This window comes from Canis lupus, chromosome 5 (genome assembly GCF_048164855.1).
Source record: "Canis lupus baileyi chromosome 5, mCanLup2.hap1, whole genome shotgun sequence".
In the NCBI taxonomy this organism is placed as follows: Eukaryota; Metazoa; Chordata; class Mammalia; order Carnivora; family Canidae; genus Canis; species Canis lupus.
In genome coordinates, this window is record NC_132842.1 from 75849099 (window position 1) to 75865187 (window position 16089).

The 16089-nt window shown below is 39.6% G+C and overlaps 1 protein-coding gene across 16 annotated transcripts in view; it reads right to left on the reverse strand.

Moving 5' to 3' along the window:
* The window catches only part of RCAN3 (RCAN family member 3), a 49511-nt gene that overhangs the window by 28047 nt on the left and 5375 nt on the right, over nt 1–16089 (reverse strand). For 14 of the 16 annotated variants that reach the window (XR_012031708.1, XR_012031709.1, XR_012031715.1 and 11 more), the window contains exon 2: nt 13619–13870. The exons of the other annotated variants lie outside the window; for them this stretch is intronic. Coding sequence is in view for 6 of the 14 variants with exons in the window: in XM_072827786.1 (XP_072683887.1) it covers nt 13619–13813 (195 nt within the window). In the remaining 8 variants the exon portion in view is untranslated. The remainder of the gene's footprint in view (nt 1–13618; nt 13871–16089) is intronic. 16 annotated transcript variants of the gene reach the window in all.

A 16089-nucleotide genomic window follows, 5' to 3' on the forward strand; every position in this document is an offset into this window, starting at 1 on the left:
GCCTGTAAACCCGAAATAGAAAATTCATCTCTCCAGCAGGTTCACAGATGTCAGAGAGGAGGCCTCCACTTCCACCTGGGGAAAGGCAAATGCCTTTGGTTCTCCTCAATATCACTGCTGACTAAGTCAGAGGGATGGACTTTGCTGACTTGGAAGAAAGCCCACAAACTCCCGGGTGTGGTGAATTTAAAACTTTGGTAATTGAGTACTTGTAATAGTTCTGGGCCTTACTTCCTCTTTCCTGGTCTCCTCATCAATGAAGTAGGAAAGATTGGGGAAGAACAGGTTTGGCTTGAACTTCACATCCAGCCTCAGGTTTCTCTGAGTCAGGAGAACGGCATGTGCCAGTCTACAGGCGCTCTGATGGCTCCTCAACATGGTGGTCTCTTTCCCCTGACTTTGGTGATGAGCACTAGCTTTGATGAACATACCAAACCCTCCTCTGTATCTGAAAAGAGGACATAAGTAGAAACCATCCATTCCTGAGGAACAGAAGCACTCTGCTCATTGGCCTTTATCATGGATAAAATATTCCTTTCTTCATCCAGTTAGCAGAGACTGTCCACTTCTTCAAACATGAGACCACGAAAGGAAGACCTCAGGAGGAATCCATACCAGGGCAGATAACCTTAGGAAGGTCTGATGGCTTCTACCAACAATGGACCTTCTAAAGTAACAGAGCTCACGAGCTACACCGTCTGGCTTTGTTTCCTGGCTCTGTTATATAGCTGTGTATCTCTAGGCAGGTAGCTTATGTTTGCTGTACCTAGTTTCCTTACCTGTTAATTGAGGATACTAGAAGTACCCACTTCATTGGGTTATTGTAGAGGACAGAGTGAATCCTCACAGCTCTTAGAATGACAGTAGGGGGTACTGTTACTGTTACTAACAGAAATAGGACAGAGCTTTGCTAGTAGTCCACTTGCTATTCTGTGGTCACAAAAAAATAGCTCCTCTTCTGTAGGATGTGGATTCCCTGAGAAGGAGGTGAATGCACAGCAATGACCCAGCATGAACTGGATGGCACATACTATGGAGGCTGCCCCTGGAAAGTCAGAATCGCCCTTCCTGATAGTACTCTAGTGATTCAGATGCCCCTCATTGCTGGAGCAGTCACCTGGGGACAGGATCTCCCAGGAGATCTGGCTGTGCTGGCAACACCATACCACTGATTAATGACATCAGTGTCCACCTCCTCAGGATCTTCAGGACCTGACCTCTTCCTGGTCTCTTTGACACAGAGACCACAGCTTCTGTTATGACACTGAGGAACTTGAGTTACTCTGTAATGAAACTGGGAATTGAGTTGAGGGCAAGGATAGCAGGATTTTTTTTTTTTTTTTTTTTGTAGCTATAGCAGAATTCTCCATATTGAAAAAAATACGTCGTTTTCACTTCCATGGCTTTTCATCTTTATTAATTTTGTCTTGTGTTTTTTTTTTTTTTCTGTTTCTTAAAATTAACTGTTTGGGAGTGGCCTTTGCTATGCATGTATTCATGGTGCCAAGCTACCACAGGGGAATGAAAAACCATTTAAAACAAACAGAAATGGCTGATATGAGGTTATTAAAGTATAGAAGGAAAATGTAAGGCAGAAAGACAGGATGTTCTTTAATCAAGGTAAGTTATGCACAAAGATCAAGAATGTTCCATCCTCGGGCTTGCCCATGTGCTCAGGGGTTGGCAGTGACTTGAGGATCCAGCTCTGTGGCCTCCCATCTAGATATTCGTGTGTGTGTGTTTGTGGGGTCCTGTTAAACTAACTCTTCCTTGCTGTTCATCTACACTCACTCATTCGATAAGGCTGGTCCTATCCTAGGTGCCAAAGCTACCAGGACTACCTACTCTGTCTTATTCCAGGGTACAAGTTTGTTTTCTGGTGGTGTTTTCTTCAAGGACATTGGAGGATGAAGGTAATTTTTAAAGTTAGAGACACATCTTTCCAAAGACATATGTCCAAAACAGCCATGGGAAAGAACTTATATGTATTACTTGTTCTTTAAAAAGAAAAAAGTAGCATTCTTCTTCCTGAACATTTAGTCTAGAAGACTGCAGGCAAAGCCAAGTAAAGTAGATGTGTCCATGCTGATGGGGAGCAGGATACCGTAGTGGCTCTGAGCAGGGTGTCAAGAGTCCAAGTGGCATGAGAAAGGTGGTTACCTGGGAGGCAGGCTTGGCAGAGGGTACCAGAACCCAACAGGGTTAGGACAGTGTGCCCATGAGGGTCAGCCCAATGCAGGGTATGGAAGCTCAGGGGGCTGAGGAGGGTGCCTGTGCAGGAAGACTGCCCAGAGCAGGGGAAGAAGAAAGGTATCTCAGCAAAAGGGCGGGCTGACAGGGTGTCGAAGCCCAGGTGAAGGGAGCAGGGTGAGGAGGGAGGTCTGTGCAGGGAGGCAATCCAGCACGTGGTCGTGGAGCCCCCCTGGGGTAAGGATGTGTCTGTGTGGGAGGGTGGCCCAGCGTAGTATACTGGATCCTGAGGAGGATAAGGATGGCACCATGGAACTATCAGAACCTGGGTGAGGTAAAGAAGACTTTCATATGGTAGGTCTGGGTGCAGGATGTTGGAGCACAGGGCGGGCAGGGAGGGCATCCACATGGGAAAGAGGGTGGATGAGGTATTTGTATATAGAGAGAGTGACTGCATAAGCAAACAGTAAGATAATGGAAGCTAGTTTTCTGTCAAATAAGAGTTACAGATTTGAAACAGGAGAAAACTAGAAATGAAATGTTTAGTGCTGGACTGGAGTTGGAAATATGACTGTAAACACACATATGCATGTATCTAGATATCTCCTGGCTGGGTCCACTGAGAGGCCCAGGAACAGTGATAACTAACTCATATGCCTAATCTGGTTTTTAAATACAGGTCTCCACTGGAAGGAGTCAGGGCTCCTTGGAGAAATGGCTGATTCTCGGGCTGGGGCAGGCAAGGTACAAGACAGTTCTGGAATATCTTGTTGTGTTTGAGAGTTTAAAGGCATACTTAAGAGAATGATGGGCACACGTCAAAGAAGACATAGAAGCTATTATGAAGGGGCAACTACTGGCCAGCCTGGGACAAATCTGAGTAATGACAGTTAACAGGCTATGACCAAGAATTAGGATCGAAAACCTGGAATTGTACTGATATAAATAAATGAATATATTAAAACTCTGATGGGGAAACGGGACATTTACAAATATCTCCTGCAAAATAATTATTCATTACAAAGAGAAACATTATAACTTGGCAGTAGACACATCTGGCAGACACCAGGTTAGTCAAGGGCTCACAGTGAATTTTGTCAGCAGTGGGTCAAATGGAAATCCCACGACCTGACAGGATGTAGTGACAAGAGCATCATGTCTGTGATATTCCTGCCAAAGCCGCACAACCTGGATCTAATCCCGAGGAAACATCCCACAAACACAAATTGAGAGACATGCAATAAAATAACCAGCCTATCATTTTTGAGTGTGAACACCAAGAAAGATTGGGAGAGACTAGAAATTCTCCCAGGCTGAAGGAAACTAAAGGTGTCTGACAGCTAAATGCAATGCTTCAAAAGGAGCTGGATTTTTTTTTTTATATATATAAAGGACATTATTGAGACAACTGGCAAATCCTGAATGGGGGTCTGAGGATGAAAAGGGTGTAACATACCAGTGTTAATTTCCTGAATTTTGTGTTTTCTGCCAGGAAAAGGTCCTTGTTTGCAGGAAACACATATTGTAGTACTGGGGTGATGGCCATCATTGCTGGCAACTTAATCTCAAACTAGTTAGGAAAAAAAAGAATTCTTTGTACTCCCAAACCAGTAAAGATATTTTGATATGCACTCCCAATATATTTACCTACTTATTTATATATATACATACACACACATGCACATACACACATGTATGTTATAGACATGTTTTGCTATTCTTATGTCACCTATAAGACTCGTACAAATAGAATGTAAATTAGAATAGGAAATAAATAGAAAAGACAGGATTATTGAAATTAATTTATGAAACTTCAACATAAATGCTGGGGAGTATTGGTATCCTGACCCTGTAGATGATCCTCTCAGTCTTATGCAGCACATATTTAAAGAGCAGCAAGGTCAAAAGCTGGGCTCTGGACCAGGCAGTGTGGAGGCGGCGCGTGTGCCCATTCAGAGCTGGCTCACTCCTGAGTTATCCCCACCCACGGAAGCCCTGCTTTGGACAGATTACGAACATCCACACAGGGTAATCCAGATGTTTCTTAGAACCTAAGAGCCTTGAGTGCTGCCTTGATTTGGGGAAGGGTGGATCTTTCCCAACTGAAATGAGATTATTGGGGCAAAAAATCTTTACGGTAGGATAGGTGCCATTATATATTCTGATAAAGGTAAACTCTAAGACATTTTGGCTATACACATTAGAGAAAAGTTATTTGAAAGACGGTAGGATCAATTTCAGTTAAATTACCAGAAGCCAAGGATGACCCAATATCATACTGGTTCTTTCTCATTATTCAGGTCTCAGCTCAAACACCACTTCTTCAGACAGATCTGCGCTAACCACTCTCATTAAAAATGACCACCCATCAAGTGACTTCCTGTCCTTCTACTATTTTATTTTCTTCATAGTACTTGTTCTATAGGAACTTCTTACTCTCTTGTCTGCGTCTTAATTTTTCTCTTCCTATGCTCCTATGAGGACTGGCACCTTATCTTTGTTCAGTGGTCTCCCTAGAACCTGTAACCGTGGCTGGCACAATGCTCAACAAATACTGCATACATGCACCAAGACAGAATGCAGCATCTGTAAACCAGTGATGTCTAAGAACATGACAGCAAAGCACCTTATAATTCAGTGATAGTGCCAATAATTAGACACCTAATTATCTAATGAAATGATTCAAAGTCCTTTTTAACTCTTGGTTCTGAGATAACATATTCATAATGGAAACCACAAAAATAACTAAAGGTACCTGGATATAGCTTTTTCATTTCAAAAGCTCCTAAGATATTTAAAAGTCCCTAAATGTTATAATATACTGTGGCATGTGGTCTGAGGACTCAGTGTGAGTCTATGAACTTTGCTACCAGTTGACGATAAGGCTCAGTAGAGAAGTTGAGAAGTGTCTAGAAACATTTTAGCAAGTTTACATTGCTGTGACATTAGCACATTTTATGAAAACATCAGTCTGTGATGGTTCGGAGGAAAAACCTGGTCCTCCACTAAGGGGTAAGTTTGAGAAGCATTCATTTATAGTTTATCCAGAAATTCATTAAAAAGTAACAAAAAGGGTATCCCTGGGTGGCTCAGCGGTTTAGCGCCTGCCTTTGGCCGAGGGCGCGATCCTGGAGTCCCAGGATCGAGTCCTGCATCAGGCTCCCTGCATGGAGCCTGCTTCTCCCTCTGCCTGTGTCTCTGCCTCTCTCTCTCTCATAAACAAATAAATAAATCTTTAAAAAAAAAAAAGTAACAAAAAATGTTAATGACCAGACTGGCAAAAATCTTAAATTCTGAAAACAGAATGTATTGGTGATGCTGTGGCACAATGGGAACTCTTTCACATGGCTTGCAGGAATACAAACAGGTATAGCAACTTTGGAGACCATTTAATCCTAATGCTAGGATTAAAGAAATGCAAACTTACAAGCTAGCAACAACAGTCCTAGCTATATACTCTGAGGAACGCCCCTGGACTCCCACATATATAGGACATAAACATAACATTTAGCATTACTGTTGTAACAGCAACCTATAAAAAATAACCTAAATATCTAACCTAAGAAGGGGTAAATAAATTATGGTAATTTTGTAGAATGGGACACTATATAGCAAGCAAAACAATAGGTATTTCAAGATGGATTTATCTTACAAATATAATATTGATGTGAAATAAAGAATTCATACTATATGCCATTTATATAAAATTTTAAATACTCTAAAATATGATGTATTTCACTAAAGTTTTACAATTTTTAGTATACAGGTCCTGTACAGATTTTCTTAGATTTATACTTCAATATGTCATGGTGTTACTGCAAATGGTAATGTTCTTTAAATTTCAGTTTCCAAATGTTTACTGCTAGCATATAGACGGCACAGTTGATTTTATATATTGACCCCATATCCTACAATCTTCTTAAACTCTTAAACTTAGTTCAGACAGTTTCTATGTTGACTTCTTTCCAAATAGACAATGTCAGTTGCAAATAGAAAAATTTAAAAATACAGTTGATTCTTGAACATGGGTTTGAAGTGTGAGTCCACTTATACATGATTTTTTTAATGCAATACAGTACTATACATGTATTTTCTCTTCCTTGTGATTTTAATAACATCTTTTCTAACTTACTTTATTGTAAATATATGGTATATAATACATATACAAAGTATATGTTAATTGACTATGTTATTGGGAAGGCTTCTGGTCAACAGCAGGCTGTTAGTAGTTAAATCTGGGGGGAATCCAAAGTTATACAACTATTTCCAACTCCATGGAGGGTTGGTGCTCTTAACCATAGGGTTAAGGGTGCAAGGGTCAACCATACTATAAACACACACACACACACACACACACACACACACATATACACAGTTAAGCTAAACCAGAAGAAATACCGGTATTTGATCATTTGACCTACAAGTATGGTAATTTCATATGGTTAGACTTAATAAAAAAGCTGAAATTGCATGGGAAATCATAAACACTGAGTTCAGGATAATAGTTATCTGTGGGAGGAGACACAGGGGTTCGATTATATCAGTAAAATTTTATTAGCTAAATTGGATAGGCACATGGGTTTTCTTTCTATTAGTCTTCATCCTTTTTGCATGACCTAAAAATAGTCCTTTGTTTAAAAGCTTGGGATAGTGCCTTCACACTACATAAATAAGCAAATCTGGAAGTTATTCACCTGTGTTTTACCTAGACTCCTTGGGTGAGCAGCAGCCAAGGCAAGGGCACACAGGAAGCTTGTTTGGGGAAGTGACTGCATGGGATAGAGTGGAAACCGTGAAACACGGGAAGGACAGAAAGCCAGTTCCCCTTCTGTCCAGATTCTGTTATCGAGCTGGTCACCTCTGTGCCCAGCCAGGGGGTAATCTGGTTGGGAGCCCTGAGAAGGCAGTGAGAAGACCCTCAGAGCTGGCTTCAGTGCCAGAAGAAGGGGGGCTTATTCACTAGCTTTAGTCTCCCACTGGTCAAGGGTTGTTGCCCTGTGGGATGTTACTCCCTCACATTTCCCTTTCTGCACTGGCATCCATATGGCTGAGTAACTTCACTCAGGCAGCAGAGAAATGCTGGGATGAAATGCAAGTTATTTATGGTGTTGCAGAAGCCAGCTGTTGTGGGGTGATACCTACGCATAGCTGGGTGTTCTAGCAACAACTGATGTGAAGTGCGCCAAGATGATATGAAGTGGGGCAAAAAGAGGTTTCCAATATATACATATATGCATGTATATATAAAAGCATATTACAAAAAATGTTAAACTCAAGAAAAATTTTTTAAACGTTTTTTAACATTTTTATTGTGGTAAAACATACAAAACACAGAATTTGCTATTTTGACCATTTTTAAGTGTACAATTCAGTGGTATTATGTATATTCACACAGTTGTGAAACACCACTATCCATTCTCAGAACTTTTTCATCATCCCAAATTGAACCTATGTACCCATTAAACTATAACTCCCAATTCCCCACTCGCTCTGGCCCTGCCAGAGCCACCATTCTTCTTTCTGTCTCTATGAACCAGACTACCCTATCTCATTTAAGTGGAATCATACAAAACTTGTCCTCTTGTGTCTCTTATTTCACTTAGTATGTCTTTCAGGGGTCACACACATTATAGCATGTATCAGAGTTTCGCGCACTTTCAAAGCTGTAGAATAGTTCATTGTATGTATATACTGTATTTTGTTTATTCACTTATGCATCAATGGACGTTTGGATTGTTTCTACCTTTTGGCTATTGTGAGGGATGCTGCTATGAACACTGGTGCACAAATACCTGTTCAAGTCCCTAGTTTCAATTCTTTGTGTATATAACCAGATGCAGAATTGCTGGGTTGTATGGTAATTCTATGTTTGCTTTTTTGAGGAACTGCTACACTGTTTTTCACAGTAGCTGTACCATTTTAATTCTCACTAACAATGTTCAAAGGTTCCAATTTCTCCTCATCCTTGTCTATCCTTGCTCTCTTTTTTGTGACAGTTGTCATCCTAATGGGTGTAAGGTGGTATCTCACTGTGATTTTGAATTTCCCTAATGATTAGAGATAGTGAGCATCTTTTCATGTACTTATTGGCCATTTGTATATCTTCTTTAGGGAAATGTCAGTTCAAGTCCTTTGCCCTTTTTCAACTGAGTTGTTTGTTTTTTTGTTGCGGAGTTTTAGAATTTCTTCATATATTCTGGATATTAATCCTTTATCAGATAATATGACTCGAAAATATTTCCTGCCATTCTACAGGTTACTCTTTCAGTGATGGTGTCCTTTGATGTACACATTTTAAATTCTGATAAAAATCCAACGTATTTTTCTATTGTTGCCTGTGCTTTGGGTGTCATATCCAAGAAATTACAGCCAAATCCAACATCAAGAAGTTTTCCCTCTGTTTTCTTCTAAGGGTTTTATGGTTTTAACTCTGACATATAGGTCTTTGATCCATTTTGAATCAAATTTTGTATAAGGTAAGGGTCCAACTTCATTCTCTTGCTTGTGGATATCTAGTTTTCCCAGCACCTTTTGTTGAAAAGACTGTCCTGTCCACATTGAATGGTGTTGGCACCCTTGTTGAAAATCATTTGACCAGGGTTCATTCTGAGCTCTGTATTCTATTGCACTGGTCAATATGTTTGTCTTTATGCCACTGGCTTTTAAAAAATTTTTATTGAGATATAATTGACATATAAGTACCACACTATTTTGATTACTCTAGTTCTGTATGAAGGGAACATATCTTAACATAATAAAGGCCATATATGACAAGCCTACAGCTAACATCACACTCAATGATGAAAAGCTGAAAGACTTTCCTCAAAGATCAGGAACAAGACAAAAATGCCCACACTAGGGGGATCCCTGGGTGGCTCAGCAGTTTAGCACCTGCCTTCGGCCCAGGGCATGATCTTGGAGTCCTGGGATCGAGTCCCGCATCAGGCTCCCTGTATGAAACCTGCTTCTCCCTCTGCCTGTGTCTCTGCCTGTCTCTCTCTCTCTGTCTCTCATGAATAAACAAACAAATAAAGTCTTTAAAAAAAAATGCCCACACTCACTATTTTTATTCAACATAGTATTGGAAGTCCTAGCCAGAGCATTTAGGCTAGAAAAAGAAATAAAAGGCATCCAAATTGGAAAAGAAGTAAAACTGTCACTATTTGCAGATGGCATGATATACATAGAAAATCCTGAAGAAAAAAAAAAGAAAACCCTGAAGACTGAAAGAAAAAACCTATTAAAACTAACACACACATTCAGTTAAGTTGCAGGATACAATATACAAAATTATCAATATCAAAATTTTGTCAATATACAAAATTATGTTGCATTCTTTATATTTATAACAAACTACCAGAAAGAGAAATTAAGAAAACAAGCCCATTTACACTTGCAATGAAAAGCAAAAAATATCTGGGAATAAATTTAACCAAACAGGTAAAAATCTTCTATATTGAAAACTACAAGACATTAATGAAAAAAATTGAAGAATTTGTAAAAAAAAAAAAACAAAAACAAACAAACAAAAAAAGGAAGTCAATGTTCATGGACTGGAAGAATCATTACTGTTAAAAATGTCCATACTACCCAAAGCAATCTATAAATTCAATGCAATCACTATTAGAAGTCCAATGGCATTTTTCAAAGAAACAGAAGAATCCTAAAATTTTTTTTTAAGATTTTATTTATTTATTCATGAGACACACACACACACACACACACACACACAGGCAGACACAGGCAGAGGGAGAAGCAGGCTCCATGCAGGGAGCCTGACATGGGACTCAATCCTGGGTCTCCAAGATCACGCCCTGGATTGGTGGCACTAAACCGCTGAGCCACCCAGGCTGCCCAAGAATCCTAAAATTTGTATAGAAATACAAAAATCCCTGAATAACCAGAGCAATGTTGAGAAAGAACAAAGCTGGAGGATCACACTCCCTGATTACAAACCATATTACAAAGGTACAGTAATTAAAACACAATGGTATTGGAATCAAAGACACAGATCAATGAAATGGAACAGAGAGCAGGGAAATAAACACACACATATTGGTTAATTAATTTCCATCCTAAGAGCCAAGAATATACAATGGGAAAAGGACACTCTCTTCAATAGATAGTGCTGGGAAAACTGGACAGCTGAACACAAAGAATGAAACTCAACCATTATCTTATACCATACACAAAAATTCACTCAAAATGGATTAAAGACTTGCATGTAAGACCTGAAACTATAAAAAATCCTAGAAGAAAAAAATAGATAAGCTCTTTGTTACAGGTCTTGGCAATGATTTTTTTAATCTGACACCAAAACCAAAAGGAATAAAAGCAAAAATGTGTGACCACATCAAATTAAAACCCTTCTGAACAGCAGAGGAAACAAACAAAATGAAAAGACAACCTACCGAATAGGAGAAAATAGCTGCAAATCATATACCTGGTAAGGAGCTAATATCCAAAATATATAAAGAACTCAAACTCAATAGAAAAACCCATAAAAACAATCTGATTTGAAAAATGAGCAGGAGATTCGAATAGACATTTTTCCAGAGAAGACATACAAATGGCCAATAGGTAAATAAAAAGATGCTCAACATCATTAATCATCAGGGAAATGCAGATAAAATAAGATATCACCCTCACACCTATTAGAGTGGCTATTGTCAAAAAGAGAGGAGATAAGCATTGCCGAGGATGCAGAGAAAAGGGAACCCTTGTGCTTTACTGATGAGAATCTAAGTTGGTACACTCTTCAAAACAGTATGGAGGCTCCTCCAAAAAATCAAAAAGAGAACCACCATATGATCCAGTAATTCCACTTCTGGGTATTTATCCCAAGAAAACAAGAACACTCACTTGAAAAGATATCTGCACCCCACCCTGGTTTACTGTGGTATTATTTACAAGATCAAAGACATGGAAACAGTCTAAGTGTCCATCGATGGATGAATGGATAAAGAAAATGTGTTGTGTGTGTGCATGTCATACATATACATACACACACACAATGGAATGTTATTCAGCCATTAAAAAAAAATGAAATCTTGCCATTTAGGACAACATGGATGGATCTCAAGGGCATTATGTTAAGTAAAATAAGGCAGACAGGAAAAGGCAATTACCATATGATCTCTTTTATACAGGGGATTTAAAATACAAAACAAAGGAACTCACAGAGAACAGGCTGGTGGTTGCCGGAGGCAGGCGGGGATTGGGATGGCAAAATGGGTGAAGGTGGCCAAAAGGTACAAACTTGAATTCATAAAATAAATATTCTGCAATTTCAGATATTACCATTAAGGCTTTTATATAAAATTTACCATGATTAAGAATTGTATAACATGAAGTCCACTGAATTGCTACTGGAATTTCTGCTGATGTGACTTCCAATTTAATTTAGGTTAGATATAATCTCAAATGGTCTTAAAAATTAAAACCAGTAAGAACTCACCACTTAGGCAAGTTATAAAAAAAAACTTCCGAGGCTACACTTAAAAGAAAAAAAGAAGTTGGAACAGATAAGATTGTGAGGTTTTTTGGAAAGAATCCTTATGAATATAATTTTCAGATAAACTGGTAATACACGTGGTTTTTCATGGATCACAAACAACAAGGTTAATGTAATTATTATACGAAAATGTAGAGCTCTTAAAAATCTTGAGAAAACTAGGAAGGACGATTTCAAAATGTCTGCATCATGGCTGACCTTGAGAAAGAAAACAATGCTTGTAGGGATGCCTGGGTGGCTCAGTGGTTGAGCGTGCCTTTGGCTCAGGGTGTGATCCCGGAGTTCCCGGATCAAGTCCCACATCGGGCTTCCTGCATGGAGCCTGCTTCTCCCCCTACCTGTCTTTGCCTCTGTCTCTGTGTCTCTCGTGAACAAATAAATAAAAAATCTTAAAAAAACAAAACAAAACAAAATGCTTGTAAATGAAAACAAACCTGTAAGGTACAAAACTGGCGGCTGTCATCTCTCTCCCTTGCTCTACTTCCAGGGCTTCAGCATCTCCAGGCAGGTTTACTGCAGGAATGTCCTAACTGGCTCCCCACTTCTGACTCTCCTTCCACCTCCACCACTCTGCTCTTCAAATGTTGTCTGCTAACCTTCCTAATGTGCACTTCTGTTTGTCACTCCTTTGCCCCAAAAACTATTTCCCAGGGAAAGGCAAGCTCTTTGAACTTTGCAGGATTGCTCCACACTCACCTTCCCAGTTTGATCTTACTTTATTTTGGCTCTCACCTAGGCACCAAGCCACAAGAACTACCCCCTGAAGGGCCCACACTCTCCTGAGTCAGCTCATTGGCTCATTCTGTTCCCTCTGGCCAGAATTCTTTCCTTTCCCTGCTAAACTCCTACCTAGCTCACATGGCTCTTCTTCAATGCCATCTCCCTGTAAGACCTTTTACTCCAATGAGCTGTCATCCGGTCCTCGGACACCTCAATGTACTTTCCAGTGCCTAGTATTCCATCTTAGAGCAAGTTACTTATTATCTCCACGGAAGGACTGGAAACTGTCTGAGCCAGAAGCTATTTCAAGTCCTACTCTGTCCCCGGAAGCAAGTGGCATAGTGCATTACACACGGGAGGCACTCAAGTATGTAGCTGAGTCAAACTATATCAAGTTCTCTCCAAGAAAGTCACTAGAAGGTAAAGAGTTTGGGTGCACAGACAAAAAACTAAAGGGCTGGTAATAGTATGTCGAGAAAAAGTCTCAGCATGTGTGAAATCTCTACCAATGACAAGAATATTTTACTTTGGTACAATTAAGAGCCATAGGCTTTTGTGAGGTCATGATGGAAAAAAAAAAAAAAAGCCACACACAAAACCTCTCTTTCCAGGTAAATAATGAATGAACTAAAGGAGAGAAGCCTTTAAAAAATAAACACGATTTTTCCCCAAACTGTAGAAAGTAATACAACAAAAGTTAACAATTCTTTTACAATGAGATTATAAATAGTTCTAATTATGTAATTAGCCTCAAAAAAAAAAAAAAAAGCCTACAATACTCTAGCTTATGTGAATTTACTAAGTCATAGGAAGCTAGGATTAAAAAACACTAGCTTTTCTTTAATCACAGGCTCCAAAAATGAATGAATGAATGAATCAGGACTTAATAGGGCCTGAATGAATACATGAATCAGGACTTAATAAGACCTGGTTCAGAGTTCACTATAAACCAGTTCTTCTCAAAATATTTGTGGGAAAGAACTGGTTTTGAAATACTTCCTATGTGTTGCAGATCAGTACACTCATAAAATACAATTAAAATGCTGCAGTAATGTCTACAGGGTGATGCATGCTTTTTTTACTTGTCATGGGCCAGTAGCGAACTTTGCAAATAGGTAGCAATAAGCTATTTCCCCACATCCACATACACTGAACCCGCTACCAAAGGCAGGGGAAGGTAGGATACATGCCTACCTTCTGCTCTTGCACCTCAAACACTGCTTCATGGACACTGCAAGCAAAAAGTGAGGTAGGCAGATCACTGAAATCCATCATCTCTTCCAAATCATCTTCATTTTCACCAAAAACCATCTCTTCTTCTTCTTCTTGGTCACTGCTACAGAGATCTGACTGGCTATCATTCCAAGATTTCATAGTGTCCCTCAGCATTATCCCCTAAAAGCAGGTCCTTTCCGTTTTTAAAGTTCTAAGGTGTCTACCAGGCATCTGGTGTTAAAAAAAGAAAACAGCATAAAGATAAGACTTTGAAGGCCAAATACTGTTTCAGTCAATTCTCAAGACAGCAATTCATCAATGGAAGCAATTTTATTCAGGAAAGTAAACCACAGAGTTTAAATCAATTCATTATAGTCCTCATAAATAAATTCTATATATTCTAATTTGGTTTGCTTAGCATATTTTATGTAATATATTTCACTAGCAATAATGTATTACCAAAAAAAAAAAGGGCAAAAAGTTTTCTAGTGAAATTGGAAAAAAAGGCGGAGGGGGGGGCAATACAAAATGAGACATGAATATGTACGCTCGTTTACAAGCAGTAGGAAGGAAAATGTGAACCAGAACTGCCTTCACATATTTGTTTTGGGTTTTAGGTCTACAACACTGAAACTGGCAGCAGAACAAAACCCACACTGATTCATTCACCATCTGCACCATAAAATATGGTCTGCAATAAGATGACTTTACCTTTCTCAACCAGTTTGTTCTTTTTGAGTATACTCCCAAAGAATTAAGTTTCACAGAACCAGAAGTTCTATATAAAGTAGGTCTTTGTTAATATTAGAAATATTTAGGATACCTGAGTGGCTCAGTTGGGTAAGCATCTGACTCTTGATTTCAGCTCAGGTCATGATCCCAGGGTGGTGAGATCGAGCCCCATGTCAGGCCCTGTGCTGGGTGTGGAGCCTGCTTAAGATTCTCTCTCTCTCTGCCCACCCACCCCACCCAAATACATAAATTAAACAAAAAAAGGGAAATATTTATAAAAGGCAAAATCTGACATAGACAAAGAGATGTCCTTTTTCTGAGCATTTAAAAATTAATAATTTTAACCCCAACACATGGAGCTGATAGTGTTGTCTGTTAAATAATAATGGAACAAGAGATGCCTCGGTAGTTCAGCGGTTGAGCATCTGCCAATGGGTCAGGGCATGATCCAGGGGTCCCGGGATCGAGTCCCATATCGGGCTCCCTGTATAGAGTCTGCTTCTCCCTCTGTCTGTCTCTGCCTCTCTGTGTCTCTCATGAATAAATAAATAAAATCTTTAACAAAAAATGTAACAGTGTCTGTCTTATACTAACATTTTATGGGCATGCCTGTCTCCTCTGATGAACTGCACCCACACCCTCCAAACACAGTGCCTTGAACATATTTCAAGATGCTGAAATGAAATTTAAGAAATACCAATCCGGCACAGAAAAATTAAGTGATCATGATTCTTAGAAAGCTTCATCTGTGATTTTCCACTTTATTTCAAAGAACACAATGCTTCAAAGATACTGCTTATATAGCATACGTCACAGATGTTAATGATAGGCTAAAAACATCCTTTTTTTAATTATTATTATTATCGGTATTCTACTACATCAATCAGGAAAGACTAATCCCAAAAAGTAAAATCCTTACTCATTTTGATAAACATTTTCTGAATGCCCATTGCATGCCAGGTATTATTAGGGACATTAAATGAGTAAGAAACAGTTCTTATCAAGGAGCCCCCACCAAAGCAAGAATTTCTTCTTCTCCACAGCACTAACCACTCCTAAATGACCTTGTTCCGTGAAGTAGCTCCTATACTTTTCAATTTCTCCTCCATCTGTTCCTTTCCCCACCCCCATCCACCCAATCTTAAAAAAAGAACACCTTTCTTCTACCTCTCTGCCTGTATCTCCTTCACCTTTCCTATCAATTCTCCAGAAAAAGTCACCTGTTCTGCGGTGTTCTGTTCCTCAACTGCAGTCACCAGAAAATTTAGTGCCACTGGACTCCTATCACTACTGTTCTCCTGAAACTGCTCTCACAGGTCCAGCTCTGCAGCACCAGACACTGCTGCCCACCCATTCATTCTGCAACCTCGGTGTGCCTCTGCCTTCCAGGTTTCTGGGTCTCCTTCCTGCCTCTCCTTCCTCACCACCTGTCTGTGTCACTGGCTCCTCTTCCTCCACCTACACTCTACAACTTTGTCTCTTTGAGGTTTCATCCCCTTCCTTCCTCTTCATCTCCCTCTTCTTGGGTTGTTTCATTCACACTTGTGCATTTAACCACTTAACCACCACCAGTGCTTCTCAGCTGTGTTTCCTGCTTACCCTGTGGTTCATACACACAAAATGAGGCTACGGATACAGCCTCTCATTTTCCACAATGAACTGTAAGCTGGGAAAGACGTCACCAGAGCAGAAGCAGAATTTTGGGCAATGAAGGTGAG